The sequence below is a fragment of the Carcharhinus amblyrhynchos genome, chromosome 8 (genome assembly GCF_965287045.1).
Source record: "Carcharhinus amblyrhynchos chromosome 8, sCarAmb.v2.hapA, whole genome shotgun sequence".
In the NCBI taxonomy this organism is placed as follows: domain Eukaryota; kingdom Metazoa; phylum Chordata; class Chondrichthyes; order Carcharhiniformes; family Carcharhinidae; genus Carcharhinus; species Carcharhinus amblyrhynchos.
The window spans coordinates 26,295,133-26,311,845 of record NC_137331.1 but is presented as its reverse complement, the minus strand read 5'-3'; the positions used below and the strand labels follow the sequence as shown (position 1 = coordinate 26,311,845).

Genomic DNA, 16,713 nt, shown 5'->3' with positions numbered 1-16,713 from the left:
CCTGTATTCTCTAATCCCACTCTCTGTACCAATCTGACTCGGTAACTTAGGAGGGTCCCTGAGTCCAGCAACACAGTGCTGTCCATGATGACAGGAAGAGAGATGTATGCATGTGCAATGGCACCCTCTGGTGCAAGCTGCCGGCTTTCAGGCACTTAGGCCTCAATCCCTCTCTCTGCTGGCGGAAAACAGGTCTTGCTTCATTTTTTTTCCTCTAGAGTGTAGTAAGATTGGATTTTTAACTCACCTAAAAAAATCAACGTATCTGGCACTTAGAATTGTTTTGGTAAGACCGCTCCCCAAGTGTTTTCTTCTCCTGCCCAGGAATGAAAGAGTTATAATAGAAGAACATCTCAAGATATAATAGCGATATTCAATTGTTGGCCTGTTTTGGACTTTATGGGAAGATGAGATTTGTTGAAAAGTGTTCAACCTGATTCAACATGGAGAAGCTACCTGAGTTCTAGTTGAGATTGGAAGACATAACAAGACCAAGCATGTTAATAGATTAGGAAGTACTAAGATGTGGCCATTGAAGTGAAGGTTTAGAAGATGAATGAGAGCAATGAGAGATTTACAAATATGACCAACAGGTGTTTCAACTTTGATGTGGTACAAAATGGGAGGTAGCAATGCTGTATACAACCCATTTGCTTTTCTGTGCAGTCACTGGGAAACAAAATTCAAAGGATAGTCAGTCTGCCAGTGTCCATTGTATATCCTCATCAAAGTCAAACACTCTGCCCTATGAAGTTAAAGTACTGAAAGAAATGATGCAATTGAAGGTTGCCTTCAATCGATGGTAGCAGAAGTCAGTGGGAAAGGAGATTGCCTAGAATATAAATTGGATAAAAGATTTACTACCGTCCATTTTGAGCACCCAGCAGAATCATATGTTACTCTCAAATGTTTTATTATCCCATTGAAACAAATGAAGAAAATCCAGGTTTAGACATTCAGACTCTGAAAGGAGTGGAAGTATGCAATTGGAAAGAAGTTTGCAAGTGCAAGGCAGAATCATTAGTAATAAAGTAGATCAGATTGAATGATCCATAAAGGTTTTATTTGGAGGAGCTCTGAAGGAAAAGAGAGAATAGAGTTCTCAAAACCTCTGCACCATTTGAAAATCATTGAACGAACATCTGCAGCACAAAATGGGGCTATTCAAACCATTGTTATCCATCTTGTTTAATCTAATCCTATAGATAATTCAAAGAATATGGAGCACAGGATGAGATTGAAAATTTGGAAGAATTTGAGAGGAAATTTGAAATTGTTGTGCCTGTGCTGTTATTAATGTTATTTATTAGAGAACAGAGGAATTAACTCCTTGTGAATGTCATGTCCATTCTTGTAATGCAACAACTTTTTCTTCCCCCTGACAGGAAATGAGTTAACCTTGACAAAGGTTCCTCGGGCACAGACCTTCCCCAATTACATCTCAGAACAGAGTCACGAGCACCAGTACCTATTATCTCCGTCTAGTGGCTACGGATCAAGCTACAGCTCTGGGCTGGCCCAGTGATGTGTACACCGTCAGAACAATGGGAAGCGTCACTGTGAGAGCCAGGCCACACTTGTACTAAGGGAAGCCTGAATACATAACAGTGAGGGGGTCGTGGACTCAATACAGGTGAAACAAAACCAGACTTGTGTGGCTCTTGCTGTACTTGAAACATTCAGGTGATTAACCGAATATTCATAGGCTTAAAAAAAAGAAATCTTTTTTTATATTAATTGGCTCCCCCACCTGCTAACACTTACATACCTCCTCGGGAAGTGGTGTTTAATGTAAAGAAAAATGCAATGTAGAGTATTTTTTAAAATCCTACTGCTGTAAAACAAAGCTTCTGTATGTGAAGCACGCTTGTTTGGATATGTCTAGAAGTGGTCGAGTCAAACTGTCTGTACCTGCCACAGCTGTCTGTTACACAGTGGTCTTGTTACTAATACTAATTCAGGTGGTTACTTTCAGATTCAGCCAGGCAATTGCACACATTTTATCCAATCATTTTTGTAAAGAAAAGAAAATACCCTGGATTTTTAAAACTATTTCATCTGCGGTCAGGTTACAGGCTTTTTTGAGGCCATCCTTTTTGTTTATTGGGTTGAATGTTCTTTGTAAAGAATAAGGGCTCAAATGTTGCACGTTGGCAGACTGTTTTCAGTGACTGGTCTAGGGAGCAGCGCATGCTTTCCATGCAAAGGACGATTTTTGTAAGTGGACCATTCAAAATGGTTTTCTGCTTGAATACTTGGCTGTCCAGCAGGAGAAACAAGAGCAATTAATGACTCGCTAAAAACACTTAATGACCATTGAAATGGCAGTACAAAGAAAACAGAACGGAAACTGTCTCTGGAAGATAAGTTCTGCCCAATATCCTCTGCAAACACAGGTTAGTAATCAGGTTCCTCTTCCCTTAAGAGGAAGCACTGATGGCGTAACACCCTGATGTTACATAACAGTATCCTTTTCCCAGTTGGACCCATAGAACACGAGCTCATTTCTGAACACTTGCTTGCAATCTGAGAATTGTCTAACCCAGCCATTTACCTGCAGAAGGGGCCATATTAAATGTCACTGACCTTTCAGTGGCAATTGATTATCATAAAAAAGTTAGGTCCCCGCTATATGTGCTTTACGAAGCTCCAACTTTTCAGCTCCTTAACTTGTAAAAATTGAGACTTTGGGGAGATTGAGTTGAGTTGTAGCGCTGGAGAATAGATGAATTAGAGATTGCCAAAATATCAGCAGAAAACTCTGGAGCTTCTCAATAACAGCATCTGCAGCCATGTTTGTTTTGATAAAGGATGGGCACCTGGAAGTGTGAAGTTGGCAGCTTCCCTGGCCACAGATGCTGTTTGACCTGCTGAGCATATCCAGCAGCTTCTGATTTTGTTTCAGATTTCCAGCAGCTGCAGAGTTTTGTGAGTAATTGTCACTCAGGCCGACGGAGATTGGACATCCGCAATCCAAACACATCCCTCTGCCCATGCATGTTAATTTGTGTCGCTGGCAATGCGTGCTGCTGTACCCGTTATACAAGTGCAGCCCCAGAGTTCAGGGTTCCTGGGACAGCTTGCACGATGCTCATTCAGGTGGTGTATGAAATAGGTAAGCCTCCTTATTTCTCAAAGGCCACGCCACGAAAGATCCAATATTAACTAAACTGGGAAGGTTAAGACACAACAGTCAAACTGTGAAGCAAGATGTCGCCTAAAAGAATTTTCCCTTTGCAAAGGAAAATAATCTTCTCATTCACTGAACTGAAGGGTACCCCACAATCTAACTGACCCAATGGCAACTTTAACCTCAGCATGTGGATGGTACCCTCGCAGTCTAGCAGTTAATATATTTGGAATAATGCTTTCTCATTCTGAATGCGCAGTGAAGAAAGTTAATATTTTTTGGCAAAACTGTCTCAAGAGTTGTTGCTTGCATGCTGTGGAGTTGTTGACCAACGTAGATGTTTGAAGGGGCCTGGCTCTCTGGTAAAACGGAATTGCCACACTTCTTAACCCGCTTTGCAAACCAGGGAGTGTAGTCATGTTGAATTTAAAAAAGAAAACTGTTGCTAAGGGGAGGAGAAGCAAGCATTGTAAAGATTGTGGTGGAAGGTTGCAGGGTGAATACAGAGGTGACGGTAACATTGCTCATTCCAGAAGCTCAAGTGAAATATTGGCAATCTACCAGGGAGGAAAATGAACCACATAGTATGACCCCTTGGAGAAAGGGAAGGGACCCTGGACCACAAAATGATTCAGAGCCCCACTCTGAGAACATCCAAGCAACTAAACTAAATTGGGCTTATCAGGACCAACAAAATAGGCTGTCAAAATGTAAGAATTATTCAAACCAATAATTCCTAGCCTAGTAGAAACAAAAGCTACCAAATAGAGACACTTGGACTGGAAAAAGTAAGATGGGTTGAACTCACACATTTAACATCAGGAGTAATAATCTCAATAAAATCTGGATTACATGAACGCAGTGTTGCAAGCGTGAGAAACAAGCAGCACAATCTCAGATAGGTATGTGAGAGGATCTTTACTGTGAGGTACCAAGGGTCACCATCAGACGTGCAACGCCCCAGAATTGGTCACAGAATATCAAAATGCTAAACCACTTTTAGCCAAAGCAACAGAATATCCTGGGATATATGGGAACCGTCAATGCAAAACTTGGAAACAACTGTTTCAGAGATGTGTAATGGACAACAATTAATTAAAGAGCTAATTGGCGTCTAATGACAAAGAAAATGTCCCATTTAAGAAGGGCAAATCAAATTGAGGTATACAAAATGATAAAAGGTGTGAAGCGGATGCTTTCTCTTGTGGGGCATTCAAGGACAAGAGGCCATTGTCTTAGGATCAGAATTGCAAATTTAAAACAGAGTTGAGAAGAAACTATTTTTCCCAAAGTGTTGTGAATCTGTGGAATTCACTACCCGAAAAGTGCAGTGGATGTTGGGACAGTGAATAGATTTAAGGAGAAGGTAGACAAATTTTTAATTGGTAATGGGTTGAAGAGTTATGGGAAGAAGGCAGGAAAATGGGGATGAGGAGTATATCAGCCATGATCCAATGGCAGAGCAGACTCAATGGGCCGAATGGCCAAATTCTGTTCCAATGTCTTGTGAACTTATAAGAACAACAGTGAGAGTATATCTCCTAGATAATCCTGTAAGGACGCACAAGGAGCCAGACAGATTTTATTTATGTAGCACTTAATCACATCCTCAGGACAATCCCAAGAATTTTATAACCAGTGGAATACTTGAAAAGTACTGCTCTGTAGGTATATACAGCAACCATTTGACATACAGCGAGGACCCACATGAATAAATCAACATTTTCATAGAATCCCTACATTCGGCCCATTGGGTCAGCACACCTATCCCACTAATCCCCCTAACCTACATATCTTTGAACACTAGGCCAGTCAGCCTAACCTTGCATGCCTTTGGAATGTGGGAAGAAACCAAAGCGTCCGGAGGAAACATGGGAAAAGCGTGCACGCTCCGCACAGTCACCCAAACCTGGAATTGAATGCAGGTCCCTGACACTGTGACGCAGCAGTGCTATCCACTGGGCCACCATGCTGTCCTCAAAGGGTAACATTGACCGTGACATTGAAAGAATTTCTTCTTTCTTAGTTAGCGGCATGGGATTGTTTCCATTCTCCTAACGGGGGCCTTGATTTAACACCTCATTGTGAATGAGCAGAAGAAGCTCCACGTGTGAAAGGGGGAGGAACTCAGATAAGATAGTTCAAAGGCCAATCAGGAATGCCAAGTCGGAAGAACTGAAGAAGCAACGTTAGAAAATAAAAACAAGAGAAGCAACATGCTCATGAGGCTTTTTTCTAGCTCATAAAAGGAATGTTGTTAAGACAGTCAACGGTGAAAGAGGCAGTGGCTGGGATTTTCTGGCTCACCATTTGCCTGCCATGGCATCGCCAAAGGTGACTGTTTCCCATGGTTCGCCGGCCCATGCTCCCGGGAGCCCATCAGCCAATGGTGACCCACTGGAAACCCACCGCTGGGGAGCGGTGAGGGGCTGGAGATTCCCGGCCGTTGCCTTGACTGAAAGTAAAACCATTAAAGTTGGATGAGCTGAATAGTCTAAGAACCAATACAGAACCCCTGTGTCCTGTCAACATTATTCAGCTGCACAGCCGCGAAGAATCGGAAAAAGAAACAGAAGAGAACGGAATCCAAATGATTCCAATATCTCTTAAGGTCTGTAAGAAGATGAAGGGCAGGATTCAGCGGCCTCCCTGTGGCCTGTTGTGTGTGATGGGAGGCAGCACGCTGTGGGCCAAAGGCTGGATCTTCTGGTCCTGTCACTGTCAATGGGGTTTCCCATTGACTCTACCCCACATCACCAGGAAATCTGCAGCGTGTGTGCACGGTCCGCGGGACCTGAACATCCTCCCGGCATGAACGGATAGAAAGTCCCGGCATAATAAACTGGAATAGCTAGACGAAGGGAAGAAATGGATGCTTGTGCTTATTATCGTGAGAAATAGCCAGAACAGACTTTCTTAAATTTATTTGTTAGCGTCACATGTAGGCTTACATTTACACTGCAATGAAGTTATTCTGAAAATCCCCTAGTTGCCACACTGCGGTGACTGTTCGGGCATACTGAGGGAGAATTTAGCGTGGCCAACACACCTACAGTCTTTCAGACTGTAACTGGAGCACCCAGAGGAAGCCCATGGGGAGAATGTGCAACTTCACACAGACAATGACCCAAGCCAGGAATCGAACCCGGGTCCCTGACGCTGTGAGGCAGCAGTGCTAACCACTGTGCCGCCCACACTTATTTCTAATTCTAACAGATTGCTGGCAGCTGTTTCCAGAAGTCGATATGAATTGCTATGAGGAAATGAAACTCATAACTTCTTCAAACATCATAAAGCATCCTAAGGAATATTATGACATATAAAATGCCGCAATGAGAAGACTCAATGTATTTGTAGTGCTTAGGATTGAGAAAATCATCTGATTGGCCTTCTCTCCCTGTCTGTTTGTGTATTGTTCTGGATACTTATAAGGATAGCACTAGAAGAGATTTAAAGCTCAGAAACAAAAAGCTTAACAACCTGATCTATGCAGATATTATCATAAGCATGGCTGAAAATGAGAGAACTATAGCTACTGGTTCCTATAAATCCAGGAAATGAATCACAATGGGTTGGATATTATTAGTTAGACCATTGTCTTCATCCAGACACTTGGCAAATGTTCATGCTGTACCTTACTGGAAGTGTAAGTTGATCAAGGCCTGGCTGAGGCAGTAGGGTGCCTGGGATCTTAGTGAACAGCGGAACTTGATCAATGAGATGAATGGATTAAAAAAGAAACTGAGGAAGAACTGAGAATGTGGATGAAAAAGAAATAAAGAGAATGAAACAAAAATAAGATGAAGTGAGAGAGAAAAACGAGAGAAGGGAGCAGTAAGAAAAAGGTTGAAGCATTTTGAATTTAACATGATTCAAATCTTAACCAACAATGACGAAAAATGGAACCTTACAGGGCCAGTGATGTTGATTGGCATTGGAATATCAATTATTAAATTGGCTAAAAGATATTGGTCACCCTTAATTACTAGATATAACTCCCTCTGGTTTTTTTTAGTAGCCATTTCATATGAAAATCCAGTGGAGATAATAAGGAGGAGATGCTGTTCGCTCAAAGCAAATGGTGCGATGGCTTAAACTGACCAGCTGGTTCGAGAGGTTTGCAACTCACAGCATCTTACTTAATCCCTTGAATTTGTTGACCAATGTGAAAATTAGTAGCACAATGCATCACTCTGGTGCTTTATTCTACAAAGATCTTGCCAATGTTACATGACATGGCATTTGTTAGGGTGATCATAGTAACAAATGGAGATGAGGTCAAACACTCAGCAGATGTTGGGTCATAGAGAATGTACTGAGAAAAAGATTTTAAAAATTAGATTGGCTCTAGTGTGAAAAACAGATTAAAATTTGAACGATGTTTGGAAGCACATCCCCTGGAATGAGAAGGTAGCTGGAATTTGTGAAGTGTTCAAAAACTTTGTATGGATGTAAAGCATGGTTTTTGAAACATGTTTAAGCCTTTGAATATGAGACGTGCAGATTCCTGGAAACAAGGAAAAGTAGTGATTTTGTGAGTGTTCAAAACTATCAGTGGAGTACGTTCCAAGACATAGACACAGTGACCGAGAGAAGGGAAGCCACCAAGAAAAGATAGTCGTGCAAATGTCATTAAAAAATCCTAAAATTGAGAAGATCAAGGAACGGATGGCTGGGCCAAAGAAGGGTGTGGCCTGAATGGCAACCAAAATTTCAGTGATTAACTTAACAACATTGAACAATGTTGCCCATCCAGCCTTGGGTCTGATACTTAGAGAAGTAGCCATCCTGATGCTTCACTTTCTCCTTTTCTCTGATCCCTTGCCTGTCAATTTAATCCCAGAATGAGCTGCCGGCAGCCCCCTGATTCTTATCGTCACAAATGGTTTGACACCTTAACCAAATGACCCTGGAGCCAACCAGTAAATGGTTATAATCAGCCTGACTTTGACAGTATTGTGCAAGTCACGAAGGGGATGAAGACAACTCCCATCGCTTAACAGGAGTCAAAGGTGGCTTCCAATCCAACAGAGGACAAAAACCACAAATGTGCCTTGAATGTTCAATGCAATCAGAGCCTCACAATCCGTGAAGAACTTATCCAACATGTGGAGAAATTCTCACATGTTGGGCGTCCTGTGGAGACAATGTTATGCGTATTGTTCTTAATTGGGGCGTTTGCAATAAACTGGAGAATATGGGAATCACTGTAACTCAATGTGACCCATCCTACCTGAGAACAGATAAATCGGAGTTCTTGTTCAGTCTCTAGTGATGCAGTTGAATAGCTGTGACGTACCTGCTCTCTGATCATCGTTGGGGTCAGCCATCTGATCTAAAACCCCTAATGATCATCTCAGGTGTCTAAAATCTCCTTCTGGAATTACACCAGGAGCAATTCCAGTAGGTTGGGAATACTTTCTACACACAAGCCTACTGGAAAGTGTGCATGTCCTCTGCACACCAACCCATAGTGAACACCTCAGGACAGACCCAAGCATATTTAACTAAAGCACTTCACATAGTTGGTGAACAGCTTTCCTTGCGTTATGCCAACTTCAAGGTGGTTAAAGTGACAGCATAGATCAGGGTAAAGTGGGAGAAATCTATCAACTCCGCAAGTGAAATATGAAGCGTAAACTACATTAATTTTATTAGACAATCAGTTTCATTCGGATTATTTATAGTGTTAAACCAGTAAGTTTCCCCTGTGTCCTGTTACTTTAATCATCAATGCTGCAGGAAAAAAAAGGGCCAGAATTTTACCATCCCATCCACTGGGGGAATTGGAACAGGCAAGGGGCAGTCCATGGAAAGGTCCGTTGATCTCATGCAGAATTTCACGGTTTCGGGATGAGCGAGGCTGTAAAATCTCACTCCATGTCTTCATTGAACCGAGGCTTTGTAAGAAGTTCTCAGAGGCAGAATTCCTTTTACCAAAATCCTTTTATTTACGAGTTAAACAACAACATGCAGTCTACACTAGGAGTCCTAGAGGAACTGACATTCCTGGTTAAATTCAAAGCAAGAGGCTCCCTGATTCAGCTCTTAATCAGGGAGTTCATCTTCTAGCAGGCCCACTTCAATTGCCTGACTAAAATCATTACAGGTTTTTTCTGACATCTTGCTGTAGCCTAATTCATCTGCAGAAACAGTGTCAAAAGATGCCACAGCTCAGTTTCTTAACCCACTACCAGGATGTTTAAACTCTAACCAGGAAGCCAAGAAACACGTGGTTTACTTGAATAAGCCTGTGACAATCAGAAAATTCCAAGAATCGCTACTAACTATTTTCGACACTTGCCAGGGTGCGTATGTAACTGCGTCAGGCAAATAAACATGGCCATTTCCATTGGTAGTGCTATGTTTCTGCTATTAAAGCAGAAAATGTTGGAAATATTTAGAAGGTGAGGCAGCATCTGTTGAGAGAGATCACTGCTGAGAAAAAAGGTTTTGGAGGTCAGTCCATCTCCCCTCCCCGTGCTTGCAGTGCAGTTGTTTTTGTAATTAACATCTTGATGTTTAATCAGTTGGTAGCTTAACATTCATAAATTATACTGTTGTGCGACAAAAATAAAATACCTTCAGTTTCCCGATTTTCAGCTGGCAGTTGTGTTACAATCCAATCTGATGTTAATACTGGGCATGTCAGATCCCAGAATAAAACCTGGCTTGATACATCCTAACTGTTAGAATAAAAAATCTGTGGAGGAAAGTTACTGAACAAATTCACAGGAGTCTGCTGATGAACTTTTTAACATAAAAGATAAAATATTTATTGAAGTAAGAAAAATGAACCATAATAAATCAGAGAAAAAAGGTTGGAAAGATTTCAATGTGATGATTCTGTTTCTCAATATTCCTTCGCCCAGCAATAGCTTTACAGATGCACAAATCAATCATGAGACAAAGTTTTAAGTTTAACTATTAGTGTCACAAGTAGGCTTATATTAACACTCACCGTGAGAATCCCTTCATTGCCACACCCTGGCACCTGTTCGGGTACACTGAGGGAAAATTGAGCATGTTTTTTGGACTATGGGAGGAAACCCATGCAGACATGGGGACAACATACAGAATCCGCACAGACAGTGCCCAAGCCAGGAATCAAACCCAAGTCCCTGGTACTGAGAGGGAGCAGTGCCAACCACCGTGCCACCTCTTTGAGGGGTTCTTTGATTGGGACTGGATTAGGTGCAAAAGGTTTTCTCATCCAGCTCGAATTTCTCCCTGAGACGCCCAAAAGTAACCCCACTTCAAACTCTGCTTTGGTTACAACTCTGTTAAACTGATCATATTATTGAGTCCTAAACTGACTATCCAGTTACCTGCAATCCAGTGGGCTTTGTAAGTTTCTCTTTTGAGGGTGCTGAAAAACCCCTCTCTGAAATCATAGAATTCTTAGAGTGCAGAAGGGGCCATTTGGCCCAATGAGCCCTCACTGACTCTCCAACAGAGAGAGTCTTCCCTGTCTTTATCCATTGTCTCTTGACCACTGTTGCCAGGCAACGACCCAGTTTTCTCCCAAAAATCTTTAAACAGCTAATCTCTTTTACTCCATCTTTTTAGCTTCAGGGCTGTAAACCCTCATTAAAATGTGTTCATAAACAAACGTAAAAGATCAGCCTTTGAGCCACAGGTCCACTCAAATTTCTGGGCACCAATGCTCTTAAATAACCAAAACCTAAAATGAAATCATTTTACCTTTCTTACTCCATAAGTATATATATTCAACTCAAAAAATATACAATGTTCCTAACAGTTGGGAAATAAGGAAATTGTATCTGCAGTATTTGCTATAATGTCTTTCATCGTACAGTCAGTTAGGAGAATGTTTAAAAGTATAAATATATTGATTGTTGAAGGTTACTCATCTCACTTATCTGAGAGCTTTATTAGTACTAGTGTGCAGATTTGGAGCGATTTTTAAAGTGATAGTGGATGTAGTAGTGTGTGTTGACTGTGGGGACTTTTAGCACTAGTATGAACTCATGAGTCTATTTTAATTCTCATCTTTTCAGAAGCAATGTCAGGTCATGCAGCTGACTTGTTTTGGTTTCTTTTACTATGTACCATGTCAGCATAATATCTGGGTAGAACTTGGATGATGTTTCAACATCCATGACTATATTTGCCAATTTCCATTTGTGAGAGAAACAAGCTTATTCATGTAATATTGCTTCAGTCTTCTGAAGTCCTGAGGCATCCTGCGCATCATGAAGAATGGTAGAATTTTGACCTGTTTTACTCACTCACTGATGTCACCTTTCCCTCATGAATTCTCCACCTTTGACCTGTCCTTACACAATCTACACAATTTAACTGCATCCAATTAATTCTGTCCATCATTGATTTTGCTCTCTGCCTCCATCTCCTACATTTTCCATTGATTTTCCCATCAATAACTGTCTCAGTTCACCATCTGATCGAATGAGGTGGCCCCTGCATCATATCTGAGGAAGGATGTCCTTGCTATAGAGAGAGTACAGCAAAGGTTTACCAGGCTGATTCCTGGGATGGCAGGTCTGTCATATGAGGAGAGACCAAGTCGGTTAGGATTGTATTCATTGGAGTTTAGGAGAGTGAGAGGGGATCTCGTAGAAACTTATAAAATTCTAGCAGGATTAGACAGGGTAGATTCATAAAGAATGTCCCCAATGATGGGGGATTCCAGAATTAGAGGTTATAGTTTGAGGATAAGGAGTAAATCTTTTAGAACTGAGGTGAGGAGACATTTCTTCACCCAAAGGGTGATGAATGTGTGGAATTCGCTACCGTAGAAAGTAGCTGAGGTCAAAATGCTGTGTGATTTGAAGAAGAAATGAGATATAGCTCTTGGGCTCAAGAGATATGAGGGAGGGAGGGGGATTAGGGATATACATATAGCTCTAGGGCTAAAGAGGGGGGAGTGGGGAAGAGGGAATCAAGATATTGAATTTGATAATCAGCCATGATCAAAATGAATGGTGGAGCAGGCTGAATGAGCTACTCCTGCTTCTAGTTTTAACTTCCTTTTTTGACATTATACACTGATTTCCTCTTTTCTTAGGTCATTTCCATCACTTCCTCATCTGTACTTCTGCTTACAGGTATGGGGAACATGTTCCTATATGTCCAGATGTCAAATGTATTCAGCTTATCAGATGGCATTGGTGACCTTGTTAGACTGGAAAGAAATCTAAAATGCTTCATGAATGACATTGATTTCATTGCCTAGGATTTGGAATTGAATTTCTTTCAATTGGTTTATGTCTCCAGACAATCCTACAGCACATCTTCTTTTTCTCTTACTCTGATAAAAAAAATTAGGAAAATTGATCAGTGCCAGTAGTGGACTTCTGCGGAGTTAGTGGCCCAATGGACTTTGATTTTGCAAATATAGTCAAGTGCAAAGAATAGTATGGCAGATTGAGCAAAATAAGAAAGACTTCATTCATATGGTGCCTTTCACAACCTCAGAACATCCCGATGCACTTTACAATGCATACTGTAAAATGATAGTGACCAGAAATTCCTCAGTCACATCTTTAGAACAGATTTAAGTCTAGATAAGGACATTGGGATAACTCGCCTGCACTAAGTTGAGTTTTGTAATAAAATAGGGTGTTGAGGCTTTTCTCATGTAATGCAAGGAGCAAGTGTTTCCCTATTCCATCTCCAATTCAGCAGAAACTGAATTGGACCAGCCCTATAAATACTGTGGGTGCAACAAGAAGTCAAAGGTTGGGAATTCTTTTGGGGAATACCTAACTTACTGATTGCCCAAAGCCTGATACCTCCTGCAAGGCTCAAGTCAGGAATGTGGTGGAATATTCTCCACTTGCCTGAATGAGGGAAGCTCCAACAGCACTCAAGAAATTTGACATTACCCAGGAAGAAGCAGCCTGCTTGATTGGCAACCCAGGCGCAAACATCCACTCCCTCAACCACTGACGCTCAGTAGAAGCAGTGAGCACCATCTACAAGATGCACTGCAGCATCTCACCAAGGCTCCTTTGACAGCACCTTCCAAACCCACAACCCACACATCTAGAAGGACAAGGGATGGGAACATCATCAATGCATGGGAACATCATCATCTGCAAGTTCCCCGCCAAGCTATACACCATCCTGACTTGGAAATATGCTGCTGTTCCTCCTCCTGTCTCTGGGTTAAACTCCTGGAACTCCCTTCCTAATAGCACCTACGCCAGATGAGCTGCTGTGGTTCAAAAAGTTGACTGGCCCACCGCCTTCTCAAATATAATTAGGGATGGGTAATAAATGCTGGCCTAACCAGCAAAGCAGCATCTTGTCAAGGAATGAAAAAGAAGACCATGCTGGTCACGAGTTTATTGCTCCATTTACCTGCTTTTGAGAATGTGTCAAATTATGAAAAGGACTGTTAATGGCAAGAGATCACATTCCCTCCCTGAAGCTCTCTGCCTCTCCGTTTCATTAACACTCCTTAAGCCTCGCTCTGCGACCAAGCAATTGGTCACCTGTCCCTTTGAATAGCTTGGTATCAAATCCGGTTTGATAACATTCCTGTGAAGTGCCTTGGGATGTTTTACCACGTTGAGGCACTACATAAGTACAAGCTGTTGCTGCTGGAGACCTGTGCGTCAAGAGTTGTTGGCCCTGACCAATAAAAGAAACAGCTGGAAGAAGTCAGTGCAAGCAGGCGATCAAGTTCAATGAGGCTGAGTCACTGCTGCCATTGATCTGTGAAGCAGTTGTTGACTGTGAGTAGTAAGATAAACAGGAAAAGGTCAGTGGTGCATTTCTTTGCTGATGTCAAGCAATAACTTCACCATAACTCAACAAGAGCTGGTATTTTCCCCTCCCGCCTGCCACGGGAATCGTAGCGGGTGGGGGCAGACCATGCAAACCTCGAGCGGGATTTTGGGGCTGTGGTGTGAGCACACCCGGAAAATCCGCCCAAGGTTCCATTGCGGCACATAAAGACTTGTGGAGCTGGAACTGTTTCCATTTTCAGATCGTGTATTCAGAGTTACAATAGGCAGACTGGGTGAGGAATTTGATCAGTAGATCCAAACTGTAGGAGCCAGAGTATCAAATCCTAATAAAACTGCCACATTCTTATAAGTTGTGTTATTTGATACATGTTCAAGAAGGTACCACACCAGCGCCTTCTTAAGAGCAATTAGGAATGAGCAAAAAATGCTTATCCAGCCAGCAGAGCCCACATGGCATGAATGAGTCAATAAATAATACTGTTGTTGACTGTGAGTAGTAAGATAGACAGGAAGAGGTCAGTGGTGCATTTCTTCGCTGATGTCAAGCAATAACTTCAATAACATGCTGATCACGAGTTTATTAACCAATTTACCTGCTTAGAGAACATGCTGAATCTGCAATCAAACCCGGACACATGGTGAAAGTGGATAAACAAGTGCAAATGTTGATATGGAAAGCCCAACCCTATGCAAGAGGGGTAACTTTTTTGACTTTGGTCGCAAGTATAAAATGGGTAATACTAGGTCTATGACAAGTTAAACATCCACACTTCATTCTCATTGAAGTCAGTAGGAGAGGCTGAGCAGTCAAATCAACATCACCCATTTTATACTATCTCCCAAAGTCAAAAATCCCTGCACTTCATCAAAATACACAAGCAAATCCCTAGAAAACATCTAGAAGGTTCATTCCCCTAAGCCATAGCCACGTTAAGAGAAATATTAGTACAGGCGTAATTATAAACGAATACTGAAGAATTTAGTTACAGCTCTCAAATCAAGTTTGAAGGAAAAATCTATCCAATAATGGATATTAAGGTGAGGATAGAAATGTTATCAAAGAAGAACACAACAAACGCCTGCCCCTTTTAGATTGGATTAACTTGTTTGAGTTTTTAAGAGGCAAGTTATGTTTGCGGAGTAATATATTTATGACACTTACCAAATCTGTTTGTGAAGGTGGACCATAGAAATCAGAAAATACACAGCCAGAAACATGAAGCAAAATCAAGCTATTAAGTATCAGAAGTGATTGTATATAGTCACCTATAACAAATCGGCTGTCCCAAAGCAGGAATATTGTCATTAGGTAGGTTAGTTAGATTAGAATTGTTCAGAGAACCCACCCCTAGCCTTTTGTAATCTTTGGGCCCCAGACTTATATTTGAAAGTGAATCTTTTTCACTCCACCAGCTAATGTACTGTGACTGGAGTTGGGGCTGGAAAAACTTGTTGCAATAAAGAAGTTGTCCTAATAATTGCTGTTGGAGCTTGAGCCAGTTTCAAAAAAGTCTTGCTTCACGGTGATCAGTCGTGTCAAAAACCTGATGCACCATCTGTCCCACATTTCTGTTGCTTTGTCACAAATATGTTCATCGATTATTAATTCCAACTTCATTGCAGTTACTGCTCCCAGTATAGAGGGGAGCCTAGAGCAACCATGGAAGGGCCCATCAGAGCAGCGCTCCAATTTATGACTCACCAAAATATTTGGTTCTTAATTTTAATAAATCCTGGATCGATAATGCTGGAAGTGCCATCTGTGTGGTTTACTGATCAAAGGATTGGCCAAAAATGGATTATTATATGTCATCGTCAGCATTGTGAAAAACAATGTTCAAACATGCTAATTGTTTCAGAAGTCATGCTAACTGCAGCGTTAACTGTTAAACTAGTGAAAGTCAAAACATTGAAACAGCAATAGACGCATTGATTACAAATTAACAAAAATCCATTTGACAGATGGCAGATGCTACAATTGTCCAGATAACTCTTACCAAAAGTCTGTAAGTAAGTGGACTAGTTCGGGGAATCTCTATATTTTCCATGGTTCGGGTTGATTCATAAGTTGGGTTTGCTCTGAATCACGCTTGAGTGAATAACCCATTGCTCTTAAAGATGTTTTTACTCCAATAGTACAAGCTCACACCATCACCAAAACTGAGGTAAAAGTAAAATGCACTGGATGTTGGGTACTATTTGTCAGCCTCAGTATGGTCCTTTACATACAAAGGGGTCTTGTTTCATTGTTGTGCTGTGCACAAATGAAGCTGCAATTGGAGTGAACAGGCAACAGCTCAGTCACAAACCAAGTTAGGTGGTTGCATTTCTTTTCTCGGCAGTTTCTTCCACAGATATTGGAAGTGAGCGTTCCCTATTCTGCCTCAGAAGTATAGGAAGCCCCCACGTTTTTAACATAAAATTATAATGAATGCTTGTTTCACTGTGATGTACATAATTAATTAATGAAATGAGGTGGCGATTGGCACTACCTGTTGCTGTGTTTTGCCATGGTGTGCTGTTTTGACATGAATTTCTATTACGTCCATATTTGTATTTGCGGAACTTTTCTAACTGCACTGTTAACTTGCTTTTCATTCCCTCCACTCCCTTTATCATGGCTTCCATCTCCTAGTTGTCGGAACAGTCAAGTTATTTTCTCTCCACGTTTTCCTCTATTGTAACGCTTTTCAATTGTGTGACAATTTGTTTTCTTTCTCAGTGGGTTATCTGCTCTCCTTATAGTTAAAACCTTGTATGCTGTAAATCAGAAGAGGTCTCGAGAAACTCTAAGGTGTCAGTGAAATCGGCTGCGCATTTGGCCTTTTTAAGCGCCTGTTTAAT

The 16,713-nt window shown here is 41.4% G+C and overlaps 1 protein-coding gene across 2 annotated transcripts in view; it reads left to right on the top strand.

Annotated features, from left to right (window-relative positions):
- Nucleotides 1-11,951, top strand: part of dok6 (docking protein 6) — a 382,866-nt gene extending 370,915 nt beyond the window's left edge. For both annotated transcript variants that reach the window (XM_080193779.1, XM_080193781.1), the window contains exon 8: nucleotides 1,386-11,951. In XM_080193779.1, coding sequence (XP_080049905.1) covers nucleotides 1,386-1,525 — 140 coding nt within the window. In that variant the 3' untranslated portion in view covers nucleotides 1,526-11,951. The remainder of the gene's footprint in view (nucleotides 1-1,385) is intronic.
- The last annotated feature ends 4,762 nt before the right edge of the window (nucleotides 11,952-16,713 follow it).